Source organism: Phaethon aethereus (assembly GCF_964289735.1).
Source record: "Phaethon aethereus genome assembly, chromosome: 8".
Classification (NCBI taxonomy): Eukaryota; Metazoa; Chordata; class Aves; order Phaethontiformes; family Phaethontidae; genus Phaethon; species Phaethon aethereus.
The window spans coordinates 23,028,951-23,051,358 of NC_138584.1; the positions used below are offsets into that span (position 1 = coordinate 23,028,951).

Below are 22,408 nucleotides of genomic sequence, written 5' to 3' on the forward strand. Positions count from 1 at the left end.
CTTCCTTGCCAGGGTGCTGGCAATTCACTGCTTAGCAGAACCCAAGTACTAGGCTGTGCTGCCACACTGATATCCCTAATGACATGAAGTTCTTGGTGACTCCAGCAGACGGGTCGTGTGAAAGGACTTAGCAAACGCTCTCATGGTCAAACCCCCCTTCTCTTTGCAGGCTCCAGCAAGCAGCGTCCCAGCCGTGTGCAGAGCCTCGTGTCAAGCCAGGGCAGCATGGATTCTGACCACCTGGGTGAGTCTGCCAGGGCAGGGGTGACTGACAGCATGCAGGCAGACACTGGCAGCAACATGATAGTGTGGGGACACGGGTGTGCCTGGGATGGGGTGACACCTGAGCCTAATGGGGCTTGTGAATGGCTCTGATCTCCTAGAGCCCGCTGTGCCCAGCTAGAAGCCTGGCTTGCCAGGCAGCCTGACTCTGAAACGAGAATACATTGCAGGTTACGATGGGGGAAGCAGTGACTCGGAGTATGAGGAGGCACTAATGAGCGACCAGGAACCCAGGTGTCCCCTCATGCCAGATTTCTGGCTCATCATAAAAATCCACCAGGACCGAGTGGAGGTCTATTACCACACACGGTAAGGAGGGTCCCGCTGTCTGGCCACAACTTCTCTGTACCAGGACCTTATTGCCATTCTCTCATTTCTGAACAGGATCTCCTTCCTGCCCTATGTGGGTGGGGAGCTGCAGGTTAGACTGGTGCTCCATAAGGGGCTCCACCCTTCCCCACTGTGTTCCTGCTCCCGGTGCACAGGAACAGGCACTGTTCAGGTGCTCTGCTGACCCTTCCCTTTCTCCGCTTCCCTGTAAAGCAGCCTGAGTTTGGAGAAGGCAGCATCAGCAGAGACAGAAGAGGAGCAGCCAGGGGAGTGCCAGAGTCTCAACCAGGTGGTGGTGAAGAAGATCAGTGAAATCTGCAGGGTTGTCAATCAGGTAACAAACCTGCAGAGGCCAGGAGCAGAGCTGCCAGTCATGAAATAGCTTAGATGAAAAGGGACCTCTGGAGGTTGTCTGGCCTGGGCCCAGCTCAGAGGAGGGCCTGGGAAGCCAGTTCAGCTGGTGGAGTCTTAACTTGGGGGTCAAAGGAGAAGGGACTAAGTCTGGCCCTAAGCCCTTCTCTGTGCTGTCTTCTGCGGGCTGTGCAAACAACAGAACCAATCTTTTCTCATCCTTTGCAGCGCTTGCTGCTGCAGGACCTGCATGACAGCCACATATGCAACTCGTTACTGGTGGCAGAAAGTGAGGAGGATATCTGGAAAAGTGAAACACCCTATACTTCATACAGGCAACGTGTCTTGCCCACAGATGGTATGAATATGCCCTTGGCCATGTCTCAGCAGCAGTGCCACTGCCTGCCTCTGGGTAACTAAAAAGATGGTGACTTCCATGCTATGGCTTCAGCTATGTCCTATGTTCTTTTTAGATTACTCTGTAGAGGAGAGCTACCAGCCCCGGGACTACCTGGCTGCCACCATGCAGTTCATGCCAGGGCACTTTGCTTGCGATGTTGTGTGGAGCACACTCATCCATGTGCATTCACGCCTCAAGATGGGCCCCAACATGGGAGTCTCACGAGGTGTGTACAGCCCATGTTCCCCCATCATTTTGCATGTCAAGAGTCTGGCTTCTGGCTGGGTTGGCACACCAGAGGAGGGTGTGTGGGTTAGCTAACATCCCACATTGCCCACAGCTATCCAGGCACTTCGCTCGGTGCTCAACGCCTTCTCTGTGGTGAACAGGAAGAATATGTTTGTCTACCAGGAACGTGCCACTAAATCTGTTTTCTACCTCCGGTAAGAAGCCAGCATGACTTGTTGGCCTGGCCCTGCCCTGCTACATGCATTACACCAGACTGAGAGCTCCTTGGGGCAGAAAGTGTTTGCCCAGCCTCAGGGACCCTGCTGTGACCCAAGCAGCAAATACCTGATTTCTGTTGAGTCAGAGTCACATCAAGCCAGGCTCTTCCTGCTCTCCCTGTGCTAAGCCTTTACATGGGAGGGAAAAGAGTGATTTTTTTTTTTTGAGGGAGCGAGAGCGCAATTTTTCCACAGGGTCCGTACTGTAAGGACTAATCCCCAGAAAGTGCACAAGGGAGAGCAAGGAAGATGTGGATCTTCTGTGGAGGTGTGATGCTGTCATCCTTGGGAATGGGTGCTGACATGTCTTTCTCCTGTATTCAGACTGACTGAAACCACCTACAGTGGGAAAGTGTGGGAAGCAGAGAGCATCCTTAGTCCAGCATCTCGCTCGCTGGCACTGACACGCAGCCAGGAGCCCATTTACACTGAGGATCTAATGGTGAGTGTGCTGCTCTCTGGGAGTGGATGTTGGTGCTCTTGGTCACAGGAGTGGAGAAAAATTTAGTAGTTCCAGCAACCTGGATTTTATGTAGGATAAAGCTTATGTTGTAGATGTGTGGAGTGGGGCAGCAGTGAGTGGGTTCTGCCTGACCTTGCTGACAACCTGAGACAATGATGGATCTAGAATTCACATGGAAACTGTTTCCATGTGGCTGTTTTTGCTTCTCCAGGGTTCTCGTTCCTCTCTGGATGCAGCCTCATGCCGTAGTGTGGACTCTACCCGCCCTGTGGGACAGGTAGACAGGCATATCCAGCTGATGGTCCACGGGGTTTCCCCAGCAGGTAAGTGTTACAGCACCTGGCAGCAGATGGACTGTGCTGATGCAAAGCAGAGGCATAGAGCTCGAGTCCCTCCCCTCTTTGCTTGAAGAGCAGAGAAGTTATCTCTTGAGCAAGCTGCTTTTCCTTAGCCCAGAGCTGCTCTCCATTCTGTCTGGATGGGACTATGAGGAAAGGATCGATGTCCCACAATGAAACCTCCTGCAGACCAGGTGGCTTGTGCCAGCTTTCCCTGTGCAGGAGTGCATTTGTTTTGCGTGCTGTACCAGCAGTCTTTTGTGATCATGAATGGGTAGAAAAAGATGCCTGATGGTGGGGAAAGACATGTTCCCTGTGGGAAGTGACTGTAAGGATGGTACATCCTGAACAGGCAGGGAGCGGTAGCTGTGGTCATTCTTACTGGATTGGGTGAAAAAGCTGCTTGTACCTTTGCTTACTTGTCAGGGCCTGAGATCACAGATGAGCTGGTGAAAGTGCTGCGCAGGCGCCTGGATGAGGCCACTTTGGATATCATCACTGTGATGCTGGTGCGGAACTGCAAGCTGACCCCAGCAGATGTGGAGGTACCTCACTGGATATCTGCTTTGCTCATCCCAGAGCCCATAACGCTTTCCTGCTTTTTGACCTCTCCTGTCCAGCCTCTCCTGCACCAGGATAGAGAAGGCCAGGGCAGTTTACTGTATTCCATTCCCTGCTCCAGTGCTTGCTCAGGCTAGCATTCACCAAAGTATTTACTGTGTGAGTGCCAGAGTAGGTGGGAGATCCCCTTTGCTGAGGTTTGCAGCATGGTAGGGCCTCCCTGTGAATACCACTAGAACATCTGCCCACATCTTTCTCAGGGTGCTGTCTATGGGCCCGGGTTCTGCTCGCTACACTCTCCCTTCAGATATCCAACTGGCATAATTTGGATCAGTATCAGAGCCCCAGGGCATCCTGCTACTTTCAGTTGAATTTTAAAGCCTTCTCCCTGCAGTTTATCCAGCCCCCTGGGACGCCACCCACAGAGGTCCTGCAGTTCACACTGCCACCCTCCGTGCTGCCTTGGCTGCCTGCGGTGGCCTATTATCTGCGCCAGAACCTGCTCATCTTCCTGCACACCCCAAAGTACACAGACAGCAACGTGGAGCACCACTTCAAGGTGAGGAGGGTTGTGAGTTGGGACAGCAGTCTGCCCAGCTTCTTCCTGCTGCCGGGGACATTTGTTGTGGCAGCTCAGTCATATGTTCCCAGGTCTGCCATGTAGTGTCAGAGAGGAACTGACACTGAATACTGAAGCCTGGAGGAGTTTAACTGTGAGCAGTTCCTGTTTGGCCTGGTATAAACTTGGACAGGCCTTGCTTTGTTACAAGTGGTCATTTGCTGTGCAAAAAGCAGCAGCCATAAAGGTTATGCCCACAATCTTCTCCCGGGAGCATGGGAGAAGACCTCCTTGCAAAGCTGAGCTTGGCTCCTTGCATGGCTCCCTCACATGTAAGGACTGAAACATCAGGCTTAATAAAAGTTTGGGAGCAGCTACCCACCCCTTCAGCATGGCCATAGCAAGGATAGAAGGTGAGGCCAGATGTATCATGCCATATAACCGTGCACAGGGTTGTAGGACTTCTGCCTAACAGTGGCCAAGGCTGTGCTGGCAAGTGTTTTATGTAGGTCTGGATTGCTTGCTACAGGTCTGAGGATGAACTCTGCACACATGTGGGCCTCTGCTTCCATTTGAGGCAAGTTCTCCAGTCTCTGTCACTGTTCTTCCTTGCTCTCCTTAGCATTACTTCAACCAGAGTGGGAGCATCCCTGACCAGGATCTGTACCTGTACAACAAGCCGGGTGGCCAGGGCACTGGTGGCAAAGGTACTGTGTGCATTTCTGAAACAGAGTGCGGGGCTGTATGTTTGAGAGCTGCTGCTTCCCATGCCGGAGAGCTCCGAGTGACTGAGGAGTGCCAGTGTCAGGACAGCATGTTCCTCCAATAGCTGGGAGGTGGGCAGGGTGCACGCCCTTGCATGTGTGGTGGAGCAAGCCAAGGCCTCCCGCAGAGCAACTTGGTAAGCTTGGCCTGTTGCTGTAAGGAAGCAGCTCTAGGTTGCAGTAGCTGTGGGGGCAAGACACAGTGAGACCTCAGTAAGTGTGGGACACAGAGGCTCAGTCAGGCTGGAGCGGGGAGCAGGGACAATTGTTGGTGGAGCCTTGCTGTAAAGGGGTGGCTGAATGCTGTGTGTAACTGAGCATGGGCTGTGGGGGTAGTATCCTGGCTCTTTTCTCTGGACTGCTTGGAGGAGGGATTGGATAGGGCCCATTCTGCAGCAGGCTGTCATGTCACTTTTGTCCAGGCCATGTGGTCTGTCACCTGGCCATCGTGTGTCTTGTGCCTCTTGTGCACCATCTGAATGTTCTTCTGTTATGTAGGTACCATGTCGGACCTTGTGCAGCACCTCTTTCCACTCTCCCACTTCCAAGGTAGCACCTGTAGCTCCAAGTATTACTCCGGTTCCCTTTCCTGTGCAGCTCCTCAGCCCCTCTGATCCCTGCTGTTCTTGTTTCCCTTGTGTTGTGGCTTCAGCTCTGACTCCTCTGTGTGTCTGTATATGTGTGTCTGTATATGTGTGTCCATTTAGCTGAGCCTCCTCTTTCCTGCTGGCTGGATAAATGAGCAAACGGAACTTCCTGCCTTGAGATGCAGCTCTGCAGTCACTGACGGCTGAGGATCCGTGTGCTGCCCTGTTGGCTTGCAAGCAGTAAACTCCAGAAGTCCTTCACTCTTTTTTCCCCACAGGTCCAAACAGGCATCTTCTCCCTGAGGAAGACAGGTCATGATGTTTCAGCCATGGTTTCATGCTCCAGGGTGTAGCATCATCACTCTCCCAGAGGCTCTGCCCAGGGTGGGGGATTCCCTTGCATACCAAGGGGCTAGAGTGGCCCCGCACCACTAGACATGTACTTTATATTCCAGTGAACCTCAGTCAGAGGGGGCTCAGAGTCTCTCACAGATGAGAGGTAACAGCTCCCTAGCACCCCACCTCTCCATGGGATGTGCTCCAGGAGTATGTAGCCGAATTCCAGTGCACCAGGCAGTAACGTCCTTGGCAGCTCTTGCTAACTTCTTCACATATCTCCAGAGCTCAGGTCTTGAGTTTCTTACCTGTTATTTAGCAGTTGCATTTCAGCTTCTCTGTGCTGCTGTAACAAGACTGGAAGCCTTGTTCCCTGTGGCAGGGAGGCCAGCCTTTCTGCTGGTGGGGCAGGGGCAGCCATCATCTCTGCCCCAAGGGACTGAGCCAGCTGCAGGGTGTTGAGTGCTTGGCACTTGCTTGGCAAACCAGCTGTGTCTCGGGGAGCACGTGCAAGTGAGGAGTCTGCTCCTGCAGCTGCTGACCTGGCCTGCTTGAAAGCGCTGCTATGGGTGATCCCTCTCTCAATACAAGGAGGGCGTGGGACATTGTGCTTGTTTGTTCTCACATCCTCACCTGAGATGGACTGAAGCAGAGTGGAGCTACAGGAATGGATATGATAGGGAAACCTGCCAGAGAGGGGGAGGCTGAAGGGCCTCAGTGTGGGAACTTATCCAGAAGAAGAGGGAAATAACTACATCTTAGCCTGCAATTACTCACATGAACAGTCATTCTGGTGGGCCCCGAGCTGACTGTTAAGCCAGACAGATGAGGAGTTTGTGCCCTTTGTTGTTTAAAGTGAGAAAGTCTGCATGGGAGAGCTCATACTGACTGTCATGTGGGGTAGATTTGCTGTTCTGGGTGAAGTCCTGGTTCCCTCTACCTTTGATATTTAGGAAATTATGAACTTCTCTGTTGGTTGCTGGATAAATGGTTGTTCCTTTGCCTGTCTGGGGAAGAGACATCTCAGAGCCTGCTGCAGAGCACCTCTGAGATAAGGCAGCTCCTGTACTTTTCTTCAAGTGGAGGGGTGCTCATAGGTGTAGAGTTTCCTTTTCTCAGTGTGAGTGCAAGTGAGCTGCCCTCTGACTTGAATGCTCTCCTCTCTCCTTTGGAAGCAGCTCTCTCCATCCCAGTACCCTCTCCCTTGCATCTGGCACATCTCGGAGGAAAGGTTGCTGCAGAGCTTCCGCTTCATTAGCAATAATGGAGACCAAGTGGTTGTGCTGCTGATTAGACCTGGGCACAGTCTGCTGGGACTGGATTTGTATCAGCACAGGGATCACAGAATCACAGAATCACAGAATCACTAGGTTGGAAAGGACCTTTAAGATCATCAAGTCCAACCATTAATCCAGAACCACCATGTCCCCTAAACCATGTCCTGAAGCGCCACATCCACACGTTTTTTGAACACTTCCAGGGATGGCGACTCCACCACCTCCCTGGGCAGCCTGTAAGGGAGAGCATCCATCCTTCACGCGGTGCTGTGGATTCAGTCGGGTGCAGTTTGGTTGCTCTGTGGCAGCAGAGTCTAGTGTCACTCCCATCCTCGCTGGGATGGAGAAGGACAGAGTATGGGCTCAGCAGTGCTGTGGGGCTGAGGTAGTGTGCAACTGGACGCATCACCTTTTGGCAGTGTTGGGGCAGCTTTACCATCCAGTCACCTCAGTGCTGGCTTAGTTGGTCAAGGGGCTTTGAAAAGGGGTGGGAGCGTCTAGGGTCACAGCAAGGTTTGGACCTTACAACAACTGCATCCCTGCTGCTGCTTCCCTCGTGCCCTGGCCAGTGAGCTGGCCCATGGGGAGTGAGCTCCGGTTTCAGCTCTAGTCTGTAGCAGGGTTTCTCTTTCTGCATGGCCCAGGGCACGCAGCAGTGGGCTGTGGAGCAAGCACCACGCTGCTGCTCTGCGTCTCTGAACTGTCCTGATGTGCGTATGTGGGGCTCAGTGTAGGGAGGCTACAGGTAGGGCCTGGATTTTACTCTGCAGCAGCTCCAGGCTAATGCTATGTGTCAACCTGCTTTGTCCCCAGCCTTGCTGGTAGGGGTGTTTGGAGAAGGGCTCAAGATCAGGTCTTGTACAGAGGGGAGGGGGCTGTAAGTGTAATCTGCAACAAGGTGCAATGTATGCAGCCTTCCTCTGCAGGGACTCAAGATCCTTCATAGCCTAGAGAGGGCTGCTGGAAAGTAGCTGAGCTCTGTACTCTGCTCCTTAAGAGGATAAGGATGGTGAGCCACATCCTGAATCTCTGCATAAAGGCCGTTCTGGGGCAAATGGAGATACTCTCCCCTTGTATATGGGGCTGGTCAACCCAGGAAGCTCCTGCAGGACAAGGCAAAAGCTGCTGTGACACTGCAGGAGAGAGATTCTTGGGGTAATGGGGACACCTTGTGCCAAGCACCACGCTTCTTACCCTGGCTCCCCATGGGCACAGCTAGCCTCCGCTCCCTGGCTGCGTCCTCTCCTGTGGGCCCTGCCTGCCACGTGGTACTGTGCAACCCAAGAGGTGACACGACGGTCCCAGGTGCGGGGTGGCAGTCTGTAGGCAAGGCTTTTAGGGGTGCACCCAGTGCTGGGCTGACAGAGGCTGACTCGGGCTCTTCCCAACAGGAATCGCATGCATTGCACTGGCATTTGTGGATGAGCACGGCAGCCCCATCTCGCTGCCCCATGGGGAGAGGCCTGACCCTCTGAAGCTGCCTTCCTCCTCGCCCGTTGTGGGTCTGCTGCAGGACACTGACTTCGAAAGCCTCACTGCAGTCAGCAGGCACCAGCCAGAGGCTGGCACCTTGCATTCAGGTAGGGAGTGAAACAGGCCACAAGCTGCCAGTCCCCTGCTGCTGCCACATCCGCTGGGTCACCTAGGAGGGCTGGTGAACGTGGCAGTGCAGAGCGATGCAGGATGGCCTTTTCCCCGCAGAGCCCCGTGTGCTGGTGCGCCTGGATATCTGGGAGAAGGGCAACATCAGCCTGCTGCAGCTGTCAGAGAAGCTGCGCGGGGCCCTGCGCCATGCTCTCTGTGATGCCGTCATGGAGTTCCTCGTGCTGCCGTCCCCACTCTGCGTGGAGGCCGCCTGCCCCCTGGGTGCCGCAGACCTGGAGGAGCTGAGCTCTGCGGGTGAGAGCCCGGCCGGGATGGCCACCCCGAGCCCCCAGCCAGACTTGCTCCTCCCCGCTGGCCTGTGGGAGCCTGGCTGTGCTGGGGGAGCTGGGCCTGGGGGGAGCTGGGACAGAGGAAGTGGCTCTCCCCTCTGCAGGCTTTGCTGTGTGATGTCTCAGGGAAGAATTATAGAAATTAGGGTTGGAAGAGACATTTAAAGGTCTGTCTGCTTCCCAAGACTGAATCTACATTGCTGGGTGTTGCTGAGGGCTCTCTCCCTTCTCTCCAGCCAGGCTCTGGCCAGCCACAGTGGTGTACATGGAGACACCAGCAGTGTCGCAGCGGGAGCCTCCGGAGAGTCTGATTTGCTCTGTCTCCACAGGAGGCCTAAGGAGGACCATGTCAGAGACAAAGGGCCTGGCCCTGGCCACTGGTGGGGCTGGCAGGAGCTGTCCTCCACCCTTGCACTTCGCCTCTGCCCCTTTATCCAGCTCTGGGGAGCCAGTAACACCCACAAGCAAGCTGGGACGCCGCAGCTTCTGGGACATGCTGGTAAAGTTGCTGCAGGATCAGTGGGGAGCAGGGCCTGTAAGTCCTTATGGTCTGTCAGGCCAGGAGGAATGGAGAGGAGGGATCTGGCTGGGGTCAGGAGGCCAGGCTGGTAGTGGGGACTTTGAGATCAGGGTGCTAGCTGGGCTGTGCATCTGCACAGCATTAGTTTACCTCCTTCTCCCTAGAGCAAGGCAGAGTCCTCAGAGCTGGGCAGTCCCAAAACTACTGATGACATTGTGCTGGAGAGGCCAGAAGAGGCTCGCACAAGGCGACGGCACAAGACTGAGAGCGTCAAGCAGCATCTGAGCCAGGATCGGGCCACAGCCACAGCTGAACTGGAACAGGCACAGAGGCAAGCACAGCGTGCAGGCTGGGCAGCCGGGGGTGTTGTTCCCCTCCGCCTGCTGTACAGTGCTCTGCAGCCCGACATCCTGCTGGCTCTGTCTGCATCTTAACCCTCTGGACCACATCCCCTTTCCTTGCAGTTTCTCCCTTACATAGCCAGTTAGCCTTCCACACACAAAGCCATGATCCTTATTGCTGGAGTGCTGCTGGGAGCACTGCTGGTTCTCCCTGCTAGAGATTCCTTCCCTGCATTCTGGGGCCCTGCACAGCACCTGACACCCCTGTGGTTACTGACCCAGAGGGACCAAGCTCAAGGGCTGTAACAACCCAAAAAAGGAGCTCCCCAGGCTCTGCTCTGAAGCTGGGTGGGGGGAAACCATTGCACTTTTGTGCCTTCATTGCTGTTGACTTTGATCTGGTATAACTGTGCTTCCCTTTCATCTTCCCAGGCGCCGAACCTGCCAGTTGGAAGAAGGGGATGTAGGTACCATGCACCCACTTTTCAATCAAACCTGCCAGCAGTGGATGGCGTTCATGAACCACCTGGGTATGTATCTCAGGTCGCAGCTCCTCCATATGGGCTGGAGATGGGCCTTTCTCCCCAGACCTCAGAGGACAAGTCCTTATATGGCACTAAGCCATCTGCCTTCATCCCTTGCTGATCTCTGCCTAGTTACGCACCCTGTCTCTCCTCAGACCTCACCAGAGTCACATTGGTCTCAGGGCCAGCATCAGCATTAAAAAGCTGTGGTGGGAGTCTGGGCATGTGTCTCTGCACCTGAACAAACCTGCTAAGGCCTGTGGTTACATCTGTCATGCTCCAAGTACAGGGCTTGTGGTAGTGAAGGAGCTCCCAGATGTCACAGAGAGGGAGGATCTGAGCCTCTGCAACGTTTTCTGGGGCTGTGGAGCTGCATGGGAGACTCTTGCAGGGAGGGAAAGGAGGTGGGATGCCCTTCATACGGGGGGATGTGGGTCTGTGTGGCTGCTTTCTGGATACCTCTCACTTCAGTGTTTGTATACTCTCTCACACCTCCTGCTGGCAAGGAGTAAGCCAGGCAACAAGGAATAAGTGGGGAAATAAAGTGCTATGCTCAGAGCATGCAGGGAGTTTGGTCCAGGTCCCACTTCAGGCCAGAGCCTGAAAGCAGCGGTTATTTCAGCCTTTGTCTTCTCCTCCACTGCATAAGTTCCTTGTTCTCCAGCTTTGCCTACCTCAGTCCCTGGCAAGGCATGAACTTGGCCTGCTCTGGTCAGCACACCTGCAACAGGGCTCCCTTAGCCCCCTCTGCTGCCCAAGCAGGCAGGGCTTGGCTCTGGGGCAGCTTGGCACCTTGTCCTACAGTACTTCTTCCGTGCAGGGTGCCCATCGGTGCAGCAGTGCTCAGTGGAGATTGTGTCCCGTTTCCTCCTGTCTTCCATCCTGGTGGAAGTGGTGAGCCTGGTCACTGCCCTGGCAAATGACACCACTGTCAAGGTGTTTGAGCAGATCTGGTGAGTTATGCGGTTTGCAGGGAGCTGTTTGGCACCAGCAAATGCCGATAGCTGTGCGAGCCTCTAGTCCTACTCTAGCTCCACTGGTCAGTCACCTCTGGTGCTCTTCTTTGCAGCTGCCATCGGGGCACTGCCTTCCTGCCCTATAAGCCTGGACAGAGTGCCAGCCCTCGTCCTGCAGCCGTCAGACACTTCATCCTGCTGGGACGCAACTTCCAGCAGTGGCGTTGCAGCACAGAACAGGGTGAGTGGCCAGCCAGGATCCACAGGACTGTGTGCTGGGGGCTCTTGGGATGGCAGATGTATGAGCAGGGTTCACCGCTTTGCTGGGACAGACTGCTTGTGCCCCGAGGTGGGCAATGAGTTTGTCTGTTTTCAGCTCCTGAGACCTTATTCTCAATTTTGCTTATAACTGCTTATTTCAAGATGAGCTGAGTAGTACTGTGGTGCAACATCCTGTCGTGTTGCCTTTATGGCATGTGGGATGGTAAGAGTGGGATGAACTGGTCTGAAGGTCATAACTCCGGCTTCTTCCAGCTCACAAAGGGCTCCAGCGCTTCGAGGCTATGGAATTCAGCTCAGCAGAGAGAGGCTCTGACCCAAGCCATGTCGGACGAGACCTGGCACCTCGGCAAAGGTTCCTCTTCATGGAGATCATCGACAAAAAGGTAGCAACGGTGCCTGTGTGGTGATGTCTCCTGAATGCCAAGTTGTTCCCAACTGGCCCAGGGCTAGAAAGAGGACAGGAAGAGTGCCTCTGCAGGCCACCAACCTTCCCTAGGCAGGAGCCCTCCAACGTAGCTATGCAGGACGTCTCTGCTCATGCTGCAAGCAGAGCTGGGGGTTCCCTGCAGCACTGGGGGGAGCAGCAGCCCTTGCCGTCTCTGACTTCAGCTGCCACACTGTGGCCCTCTCCTTCCCCACAACAAGGTCCACATCAGGCTGGGCACTTGTTCTGTGCTGTTAACCACCACTTCTGTGGCTGTTAATAGGAAGGCTATGAATGATCTGTTGCCACTCTCCCTGTCCTAGCCTTGCCATTTGAAACTGGATGGAGCTGCAGCAAGTACCACCCAGAGCACCTGGGGCAGCCTCTGTCACCATGCAGGTCCCCTCTGAGCAGCTTCTTCAGCCTCCTTTCCCCTCCTCTCTCTCCAGCTGACGCTCTACACCTACAACTGGTCCCCAGACCTGGGAGCCAATCTGAACTGCTCACTTACTCGCCTGCTGCAGTGGCAGAATGCCCGGTCCCACATCGTGCACTGCCTGCTCAGCCAGAAGCTGGGACTCTTCCACCACCACTGCTTCATGGACACACCATGGCATGAGGACAGCAAGCAGGTAGGACACCATGCTGAGCAGGACAGTCCTTTCCCCTTCAGGTGGGGCCTTGGAAGCTTGGAGGTCTGAGGACGGTTGCAGACATTTCTGTGCTTTTGTGTGCCAGGTGGCAAGGCATCCTCAGGTGCTCTTGTGTCTGACTGTGATTGTGTCCAGTCAGGCTGTTGCTGTCCGCTCTTGGAGACAGCCAGAAGAAGAAAGGGAGGCAGGTTCTGCTGTTGGCAGCACTTATTTGTGACTAGATTATTTAGGGTGGAGGAGGCTGGGGAATGGGCTTTCCACTGCACATTAGGGCCATGCTGGGCCAAGGCCTGTTCCCAGGACTGGTGATGGAGAAGGCCAACAGATATGTCTGCAGGTGACCAAAATTGGGTTTACTCTGTTCTTGTGGGTCCTTGCTCCAAGGCTGGCAGTAAGGAGGCTTTCATGGCTGTGTGTCCTTGCTCAGGAGCCAAATCCTTTCCTGAACTCCACTTTGGAGGTGGATGCACTGATCCGGAGCTCCAGCCCCCCACCTAGCAAGGAACAAGGCCGGCTAAGCAGCTCTGCCCGCAGCCTGCCATCTCTGCACTTCCATCCCGATGTGGTGCCCTTTGACGAAGCTCTGCGGGATGTTACCACTATCAAGCGTATATCCCATGGGCCTGAGCTAGGACCTTTTGACCCTGTGTCTCGTCATGGGGCCCAGTTCCTGGAAATCAAGAGCATGGAGAGAAAAGGTAAAGCAAGGGGCCCGATGTCATGGGAGCCTCCCTAATCATCTTGCTCCTGGAAAAGGAGCTCAGAAAGAGCAGAACAAGAGTTCTGATGGAGGAGACAGTTCTCAGCTCTTCCTGCCAGGGTGCTGAGGGGATGGGTTATGGCCTGAGTAAGGTTGGAGTGAAGGGGAGTGGCAGTACTTGGGGCTGTGGCTTGATACTTTTGTGGCTGCTCTCTTTCCTCCAGAACTGGAAAAGCAGATGAAGATTGAGAATCTCTTTGTTACCTGGCAGCAGAGATCAGCGCAGTCCAACATGCCTATCAGTGTGAGTGCAGCCCAGGTGGGCGGGCAGCAGGCTGGGCCTTCTTAGAGTGCTCTGGGAGCACCAGCTTGCCTATGGCAAAGAGGAGCATGGGAGCTCAGAGCGTGGTGTATGTCGCGGATAGTGTCTGGCAGTGGAGCAGAGTTCTGTGCATGAACTTCTGGGGTTTCTGGGCACCACAGTTGGGTATGGGGCCTCGCTGTTCAGCATTGGAAAGGCTGTAGAGCAGGGGGTTCCCTCCAGAGTTTGATCCCTGTTTGCGCAGCAGTGCAGTGTTGCAGACAGCTTGTTCCCAGGCTTGATGAGGGATGTGTGCTGTAACTGTGTTCTTCTCGTGCTGTGCAGCTGGCAGACCTGGAGACCCTGAAGCAGTCCTCACGCCTGGTTCACTACTGTGCTACCCCCTTGCTCTTTGACCCAGCCTTCCGGCAGCAGATCCAGACTGACCAGCAGGGCAAGGTAGAGGGGAAGGTGAGTGTCAGCAAGTGCCAGTGGCGTTGGACTTTGTGCACTGGGGCAAAGGATGGGTTTGCAATTTTTTTTCCCGAGACAGGGCTGCTCTGAGCTCACCCATGCATTACAGGATGAATTTGCACCCTGTAAGGTGGAGACTGAGAAAATCCTCGGGTCCTCAAAGTTTTCTCCTGCAGCCACACCATCCCTGGGAAAGACTGACTTCCGTTTTCTACCCAGGGAATTCAGGGCTAATTCTAGCAAAGCCATCAGAGAGTGCTGTCTGGTACTGATCTGTTCAGGAAGCAAAACTTCACCTTATGCATTCAGCAGCCAGCTGTGGTAAACCTTGCCTGGACCCAGCAAATAGCTAGAACAATTGAAAGCAAACCGGCTGAATCCTGAGCAAGTTGCAACCCAACAGACTCTAACTGGTGCAGATCCCTCACCGGCTGTTCATGGTCTGTACGTGTGTCAGAATAAAAGAACAGGCTGTTGTAATTTATCTAAATGTCAAGAGAATGCTGACAGGGTCTTTAAACAGAGGTTGCAACAGAAATTGAGCACTCGGAAGAGAAAGGAAAAGTATCATCACAGAATGAAAACTTCACTTTGTTTTTAGAATAGAGCAAAATGAAAATCGGTTATTCAATTTGAAGAACCTGGCAGCCGGGGTTTCGAGATTGTGTATTGGGTTCTGTATCTCCAGATCATTTATCACAGCACATATGAATTGCCAAGTTTTGCAATGCTGTGTGGCTGTTCATACTGGTCAGAACAGAAAAAGACTGCAAGGAACTCGAGAGGGACCCGAGTAGCCTGTGAAATGAAAGGTATTGTGGGAGTTGGGACCTGGTTCTCAGGAAAACAGAGCTCAATGTGGAGACAGAAATTTGAAATCCTCCTGTATTGTACACTAGCTACAGAGCTTGTACAGAGCAGACGGCTCGGTGGATTTCTTCAGTTCATGAACAGTTGCATACAAAAGGCAAACTGTTTAGACTACATCAGAAAGGTGTGTTAGTATTATGGGTAATATTCCAACAGGCTTCTAAAATAACTAAGGTATTAATGTCTTAATCTGGATAGTAAGTGGGAGACCAAGCATCTTGTGACAAAGGCACTGAACTAGAGAGGCTCAGAGAAGGTCAGAGAGTAGCCAGAGAGACCCCAGGTAAAGAGACCTGCTCCTGGGGCAGGTGAATGAAAGGGCAGGAAGAAATATGTAGAAGAGCCACAGGCTTGAAGTAGAGAGATCAAGTAAAGAAACCTCAGTATCTCACAGCACCAGGACAAGGATTATTCAAGACACCAAAAGGAGAACTGAAAACGGTTAAAAGGAAACACTATTCCTATTCAGTGCTATTGAACTACTAGTAAATCCTGAGAAGTCAGCAGGATTCATAAGGGGATTTGACTTTTGCCAGAGCAGTAGGAGTTGAAGCTCTGTTGAGCTTTGCATGAACCAGTTGTGAGACACTAAAACTTTGTGGAAGCCATTTTGTGGGGAGAGATGTGACTTATCCCCTTCTGCCAGGGCACCTTTTCCTGCAGTCTACTGAAGTGCTGTTAGGTCAGTCCATGGCTGGGTAAAATTTGGATCCTGTGTTTCAGCACATGCACTATGACAGTGTTTGAGGAACCATCTGTTGGTGCTCTCTGGCAGAAGGACATCTGCCCTCCGCTCAACCAGAGCAGCTGTTCGTGTCCGAATGAGTGTCACCTGCTGGGACCAGACACAGCAAGTCTCCTTAAGAAATCATTTTCTTTTCTAGAAGCGCCACCGCTCAAATGACTCTACAGCTTCAGGGAGGGACCGCAGCCACAGCTGTGACTCGGCAGAAGCGCTGCCCTGCAAAGTGAAGGAGGAGCCCTGGCTGCAGGAGATGTGCAATGCCTTCTTGCAGCAATACATCCAGTACCTGCAGAGCATGGGCTTCATTCTGGTCCAGGTGCGGCCACCCTCACCCACCACTCGCAGGTCAGTGACGTTCTGGGAACCCTGTTGTTGGAGAAGGGCCGACACACTGAGCTATGCCCTGTTTGGCACAACAGGAGACATTGGCTCCCCTGCTCAAGGCGCTCTCTGCTGTCATTTCCAGTAGCACAAGCCGGATCCGAGCTCTGGCAGCAATGGGTGTGGAGGGGAGAGGGTCCTTTTCCTACACGAAGCCAAAAGCGGAGGGGAGTCCAAAGGTGAGTGCATGTCTGTTAGAGGGGTGGAACTGGGGTGGATGTCAGGCTCTGGAGTGAGGGGCAGTTCTGGTTGCCTTTTGAATCGGCTTCAGACAGAAAAGGATGTAAGAGGGCAGAGAAAGCACTGAAGCCAAAAAAAGAGTCTGTCTAGACCAGCACCGTCTTTGGGATGTTGGGTCAGATGAGACCTCCTTGCCCTCCTGCATTTCTTCCTGCAGCCCCTTCCTGGGACTGGGTGGAACCAGGGCAAATCTCAAAAGGACAGCAACATCTTGGAGGGGGCTTAGAAGAGGAACAGGGTGACCTGGGGCCAGAACATCTGCCTTTGGATGTGATTCTGGAGATTTACCTGTCAGAAAAGCCTCAGCATCTATGGTGAAGGGGGCAGAAGGATCTTTAGTTAAGTGAGATGAAGTTGAAGAGATCAGAGTAGGTAAATCTGGAATGGCTCTACGGTGTGAGCAGGCTGATGCTCTTCATTTCTAAAGAAGTGGCAACTAGGGAGGGACAGGACAGAGCTCTAGCCTGGAAAGGGATTGACTCCTTATTGTCTAATTTGATACAACACCTAGACACCATCAAATGAAAGTATTGGGAGCCAGTTTCAAAGCAAAAGGGAGTGTTACTTTGTGCGCAGCAGGTAACAGTGGTCTTTATCAGAAGGTTTTGATATCAAAAGATGAACACTAAGAGCTTACGTGGGTTTTGTGAACACAAGAGCTTACAAGAGAGAATAGGTAAGTACCTGGAAGAGGAATTCATCTGAGTCGCTGGATAGGCAGAAACCATCAAACCATCTGTTGCTCATAAAATCACCCGGGGATGATGAGAGCACGTAGCATTTGCTCACCCTTTTTTGACACTTTCCTGGCACCTGCCTTTGGCTGATGTTGGTACAGGATTGTGGGCAAGACAACACCTTGCAGTTAAAATGAGAAGAGAGCAATCCACTGGAACAACTTAACAGGGGGCAAGTGAGTTTGCTGGCAGCTAAGCTCTGAGTCCCAGACTGAGTGCCTCTGATAGCTGCTGTGTCAGGCAGATGTGATGGTCTGGGGAGTGCTTAGCAGGGAGAGGTGGGAGCGAGGTTTTGTGGGCAGCATCACCCCTTAGCTCACAGTGTCCTCGAACTCTAAAGACACCCTGTCCTAAGTAAGCAGGAGGTGAAGGGAGCAGTGTGCCTGGTGTGCTCTCTTGAAGGCTATTAGGTTTGTTAGAATTCTTTTCAGTCAGCTCTGGCATGTCTGCTTGGTTGATGAGGCTCCTCTATTTCCACCTTTGCCACAGAGCCTTGTGGCAGCTTCGCACTCTGGTGTGCAGGCTACTCTCCTGTGCCAGAGAGCCTCTCCAGCTTTGTCCTTCTCTTCCCAGAGCACAAGCCCTGCTGTTGCCACCTATCATCTACAGAGAGCTCTTCCGGGTGGGATTGTGCTGATGGAGTTGGCCTTCCAGGTAAGAAAGAACAAGAAACAAAGTACGATCTCTGGGGGTTCGGGGACAGTCTTCAGAGGTGACAAAGTGAGTGAACAGGAGGAGTGCAGCAGGGACATGTGATTCTTCGTTTCTTGTCCTGCCTCTTTCATGGTCCTGCAGGACTGTGGATCATCATGGGATGGTTCTGCAGGGCTCAGAGCAGTAAGAGTTGCCTGGAGGCTAGCTAATAAAAGACACAAGGGCTCAGCACCAGGTAGGGTGCTCTGTGCTCAGCCATGCGTGGGCTGGGCCAGCTTGGTTCAGACAGGAGGGGAGACAAAAACATAGAGCAAGAGTGTCTGGGACCCAGCCCAGAGAGTGAAGTATGGGGACTGTTCTCCTTCCCTGGAGAGGCTCAAGGCCTGTGCTGTGCTCGTGTGCTCTCTCCTCCAGGGCTATTACTTCTGTGTGAAGCAGTACGCGCTGGAGTGCTCGCGGATCCCCATGGGACAGTCTGTGAACTCCCAGGTAATGGCTCTGCAGGCACAACTGGTGCTCCTCAGGGTCAGGGGCTGCTTTGGGAAGGGCAGTGATCTCTGGGACAGGGTGGGCATTTCAGGTGCAGCAAGTTCTGGACACCTCTGTTCCCTCCTCCTGGAAAAGCAGAACCACGCAGAGCCTTCTGCAGCCATGTGCCCTCCATGACCTGCTACTTGAGCAGATCTGGAGTGCAGTGAAAGGGAGTGGGAGGTTTGGCAAGAGAATGACTCTTGTCCTAGCTAGGGGAACAAGATAGAGCAGGCTGGGGAGAAATAGGAGCAATCCTGGCAAAGATGACTGCTCCAGGGAAAGTCAGTGTATGGAAAGCCAGAAGCTCTGTGCTTTCCTTGGAACAAAAAGGAAGTGGAATGGGAACAGGGATCTGTGAACATGGATGGCTGCCCTTTGCCGAAGGAGGTCACTTTCTGCACCATGAGCCCTGGTTCTTGGTAGCTCTGTGCCTTGCTCTACAGCACCATGGGGTTGCCTGCTCCCTTCTCTTTTGGTGGGTCAGTGTGCCTCCTGCCTTTCCCCAGGGCACTGCCATGGCTGTCTAGAGGCTGGCCAAGCCTGTCTGGGACCGTACTGTCCTTTCCAAGGTGGCTCTGTGGCAAGGCTGTGTCTTATATATGCCAAGAGTGGCTCACCGAAGCTTAGACCCTGCCAGGGCCTCCCCTGAGTGTTTGCTGAGCCTTTCCTGGGAAGCGTGCATGTGCACAGGGCAGGGTTACCAGGCTGCAGCTGGCATTGCAGGCTCGCTCTCTGGCTGACTTGCCTGGTTTTGCAGTGGGAGGGGATGGTCCTGGGAGCAGTGAGCGAGAGGCATGGGGCTTGCTGCAGGGGCCTGGCCAGCCTTCTCACACGGTGGGACTAGCCCAGATTTCCTCCAGGTGGGGCAGTTGGGCTTCTCTGCCCCTTCTCTCCCTTTGTGCTACCCTGGGCCTGTGCAGGACAGGCTGGATGCAGGAACAGGGCTGGGCAGTGCCTTGTGCCTCTTCCCACTGGCTGTGCATCTCTCTCCATCAGGGCACTCTTACAGCCAGAGCTCGCAGCAAGAGCTGCATGGGACCCAGCTCCGTCTCTGAGTCTGCGGTACGTCCTCTTCTCCCACTGCCATGCTGAGCACGGCAGGACCTGCCAGTGCAGGGCTGAACCTTCCACTGTGCTTCCACCCTTCCTGCCCCAGCGCCCGGCAGTGGGGGCTGCCTCTTGCCTCCTGTGCCAGTGCCTTCTGTAGCAATACATACCACAGTGGGCAGCCCAGTTTGGGAGGAGGATGGGGTGGGCCCCAGGTGCTGGCATGGGGGCAGTGCCTTGTGTTTCTTCCTCTTCACCCTGCCTTTCCTGGGGAGGAGCTATAGGCTCCTCTCTGGGCTGGTCCTGGCTGTGCAGGTTGCCCTCTGGCTCATAGCAGCACCAATGCGGGTGGTGCGGAGAGCGAAGGCAGCCTGTTCTCGTGCCAGTGCCTCCTGCCTGCTGTTTTTCCCTGCTTGCCCCTTCTTAAACCAAGGGATTACGGTGTGGGTCATCTGCCCAAAGGAATCAGAGAGCCGAAAGACATTAAAACTGTGGGCTCCTGGCATGAGGGCTATGCTGAGGCCTTCACCAACACTGTCCCCTGGCACAGTAGCTGCAGTTGTGCTGGGGTCATGGTCAGGGTTGTGTGTGTGAAGGCTGGTGCTGCCACAGTGAAGGACTGGCATGCTGGGCTGAGGTGATGGCCATGTGCTGGAGGGACCCTTGCTTTGGGCACAGCTGTGACACACCAGCCACTACTGGATCTGGCTTCCCAGCAGCCAGTGTGGGTCCCTGTTACTTACTGAGCACAAGGGCATTAGCAGCTCTGCTGTTGCCCATCTCTGGGTCCAACTGCTCCCCACAGGCCCCTGTGCTGCCTCCTGCTCTAAAGGGACATTCAGGGAGTCAGTCTTTGCCTGTAGATGCAGAACTTGCTGGGACTCCAGCCCCAGTATGTCCTGTACCTGCTCAGGGACTAGGCAGTGTAGCACTCAGCTGAAAGGAGACTGTGTCCTCCTTCACAGGAGGCTTTCAGCTTAAGGCGGGGATGAACCTCATGCCAAAAGGGAGGCAGTGCTGATCAGTCCATGCTGCTACACTGGAGACCAGGAGTGGGGTCAAGTGTGGAAGGACTGACCAAGCTGGATCCCTTGGGGCCAGGCCTGCAGGTCTGCTATTTGCACTGTGCACACAGCTTCTCGGCTGCATCCTGCTCTGGTGTTGGGGCAGGGGTGGTTGCACTGGCTCTGCCATGCCTTGCTGTCAGCAGGGCCTTGCAAGAGGGTGTGAGGTGCCTGGTAGCATTCCTGCCTTGACTCACTGTCCCTCCACAGCTCTCTATGCTCTTCACGGAGGAGTGTGACAAGGTGCGGGACCTCATGCACGTGCATTCATTCAGCTACGACTTCCACTTGCGTATAGTCCACCAGTATCTGCTGGGTTCCCACATGACCCTCCGCCAGGGCTACCATCTCACCAGCTTCCTGGAGGATTTCATTGCCCACCACCCTGACATCCCCAAATTTGGCCGCAACCACGTTTTCCAAGGTGAGTAGCTCAACATGTGATCAGTCTGGGGTTGATCACCAGCCTGTAACTTGGCAAAAGGTTCCCAAGTGCTTTACAAATAAACCTGGCCCTGGGAGTATCCAGGGAGATGACAGGGAGAGTGACATGAGGGGCCCAGCTCCAGAGGAAGCCCTTGCTGCCTTGTTGTGGAAGGGAGGTGGGTTGCTCTAGAGCTCTGTCACCCAGAGTACTTTGTAGGATACTGGGTAAGAGGCACTGAGTGCTCCTGTGATAGCAACATGTCCCCCTCCACTAGGCATGCTGGCCCTGCCCACCAACATGATCACTGCACACCAGCTGTACAACTACATTGCTGACCATGCCAACACCTACCACATGAAACCCTTGCGCATGGCCCGGCTGGCCACGGGCAGTGACAACAAGAAGGGGACACCAGGCACAGAGCAGAACGAATATGCACTGGTCTCTATTTGGAACAGGTGAGTGCATCTGCTGCAAATTCCTGGAGATGACGGAGATTGGTGGGCACGCCGCAGTCCTGGGGACACTGCCCCAAGGTGCCAGCAAAGCTGACTTTGACATGGTGCCAGGCAGCAGTTCTGCCCAGCTTTTCTGAGATGGCCAAAAGGGGTGCTGTGCTTGTGTGAACATGCATTTGACATTTCCCATAGCACTTCTGAGGAGTTCTGCTGTGTCAAATTCCCCATGACCAATAGTTCTGTTGTGACCAAGAGCTCTGGGGGAACAAAGTGAGGTCCCATTCATACTGATGTGCTTTTGCTCCCAGCTCGGGCTCCTACAAGGATTCTGAAGGTCTGCGTCATCATGATGATTTTGATGTGTCCCTCCTGGTGTGTCACAGTGCAGCACCATTTGAGGAGCAGAGTGAGGCAGAGAGACGCATGCTCCGGTGAGCACTGGGGGCCCAGAGACATGACAGCAAAGCTTCCTGGCTGGGGAGGAGGGCTGTGGGAGGGATTGCTCTGTCTGGGACATCACAGGCAGGTTTGGTGCTCTCTGGGGAGGATCCTCACAGGGAACTGGGCAGTGTGGTATCCATACTTGTCTGGGCAGAGGAGCACCCTTACTGGCAGGGACAGAGAGGCCCATGATTCATTTGCAGCCCAGCTGAGAAAGGAAGAAGTGTTTCCGCGGTCACAAGTGTCTCCTTGCTCTCAGCTTGCATTTCTACGTCATCATGACTAGCCAGCGGGAGCTATTCCCCCGGCTCACAGCCGATATGCGACGCTTCAAGAAGCTGCCGCGCTTGCAGCGCGAAGTGCTGGAGCCTGTGGTGGGCCGGGCGGCGTGGGAGGCAGCCGAGTCGGAGACAAGTCTGGGGCGGCAGCAGCCAGCAGAGCGGGAGCTGTGGCAGGATGTGGAGGACAGCAGCGAGTTCTACGCAGGGGGCACACAAGTCAAATTGGGGCCTGGGCTCTTCTACACCTCGCCGCTCTTCCCCTTGCTGGCCTCTGAGGTGGCCTCAGCCCAGAAGCAGCTCAGCAGCATGGTGCAGCTGGCCAAGTGCCATTGCCGTAGGGACAACCTCTGGAAGCGCCTCTTTCTCCTGGAGCCTCTGGCTTCTGACAAGCTGAAGCTGGGCAAGCTCTCGCTGGTGGAGCTGGAGGAGCTGCTCGACGCCGTGCATGGGAAATCTATTGCTGATGTCGACCCCCAGCTGGTGAGCAGCAAGGATGGAGTGATAGTGCACAGCAGCCGCTGTTCTGCTCTGGGGAGGGAGTGGGGGAGTGGCTGAAGGGCCTGCAGGGCCCATCTCTTCCTGTTTGGTGGGAAGATGGAGGCAGAACATAGCTCTTAGCTGGCAGAGAAAGGGGGAGGCTGCATGGACACGTCTATGGAGAGTGGTTAA

The 22,408-nt window shown here is 54.3% G+C and overlaps 1 protein-coding gene across 1 annotated transcript in view; it reads left to right on the forward strand.

Annotated features, from left to right (window-relative positions):
• The window catches only part of SZT2 (SZT2 subunit of KICSTOR complex), a gene marked incomplete at both ends in the record, with an annotated part of 58,266 nt that overhangs the window by 32,419 nt on the left and 3,439 nt on the right, over positions 1-22,408 (forward strand). Inside the window, 32 exons of the mRNA XM_082002831.1 lie at positions 170-244; positions 453-591; positions 829-946; positions 1,192-1,321; positions 1,437-1,589; positions 1,704-1,806; positions 2,194-2,311; positions 2,544-2,655; positions 3,097-3,215; positions 3,626-3,790; positions 4,413-4,497; positions 8,146-8,334; positions 8,456-8,653; positions 9,018-9,187; positions 9,373-9,539; positions 9,982-10,079; positions 10,894-11,026; positions 11,143-11,270; positions 11,564-11,694; positions 12,185-12,367; positions 12,819-13,086; positions 13,313-13,392; positions 13,735-13,860; positions 15,618-15,823; positions 15,948-16,038; positions 17,410-17,490; positions 17,905-17,979; positions 20,343-20,556; positions 20,834-21,017; positions 21,326-21,448; positions 21,718-21,829; positions 21,914-22,219. Coding sequence (XP_081858957.1) covers positions 170-244; positions 453-591; positions 829-946; positions 1,192-1,321; positions 1,437-1,589; positions 1,704-1,806; positions 2,194-2,311; positions 2,544-2,655; positions 3,097-3,215; positions 3,626-3,790; positions 4,413-4,497; positions 8,146-8,334; positions 8,456-8,653; positions 9,018-9,187; positions 9,373-9,539; positions 9,982-10,079; positions 10,894-11,026; positions 11,143-11,270; positions 11,564-11,694; positions 12,185-12,367; positions 12,819-13,086; positions 13,313-13,392; positions 13,735-13,860; positions 15,618-15,823; positions 15,948-16,038; positions 17,410-17,490; positions 17,905-17,979; positions 20,343-20,556; positions 20,834-21,017; positions 21,326-21,448; positions 21,718-21,829; positions 21,914-22,219 — 4,580 coding nt within the window. The remainder of the gene's footprint in view (positions 1-169; positions 245-452; positions 592-828; positions 947-1,191; positions 1,322-1,436; positions 1,590-1,703; positions 1,807-2,193; positions 2,312-2,543; positions 2,656-3,096; positions 3,216-3,625; positions 3,791-4,412; positions 4,498-8,145; positions 8,335-8,455; positions 8,654-9,017; positions 9,188-9,372; positions 9,540-9,981; positions 10,080-10,893; positions 11,027-11,142; positions 11,271-11,563; positions 11,695-12,184; positions 12,368-12,818; positions 13,087-13,312; positions 13,393-13,734; positions 13,861-15,617; positions 15,824-15,947; positions 16,039-17,409; positions 17,491-17,904; positions 17,980-20,342; positions 20,557-20,833; positions 21,018-21,325; positions 21,449-21,717; positions 21,830-21,913; positions 22,220-22,408) is intronic.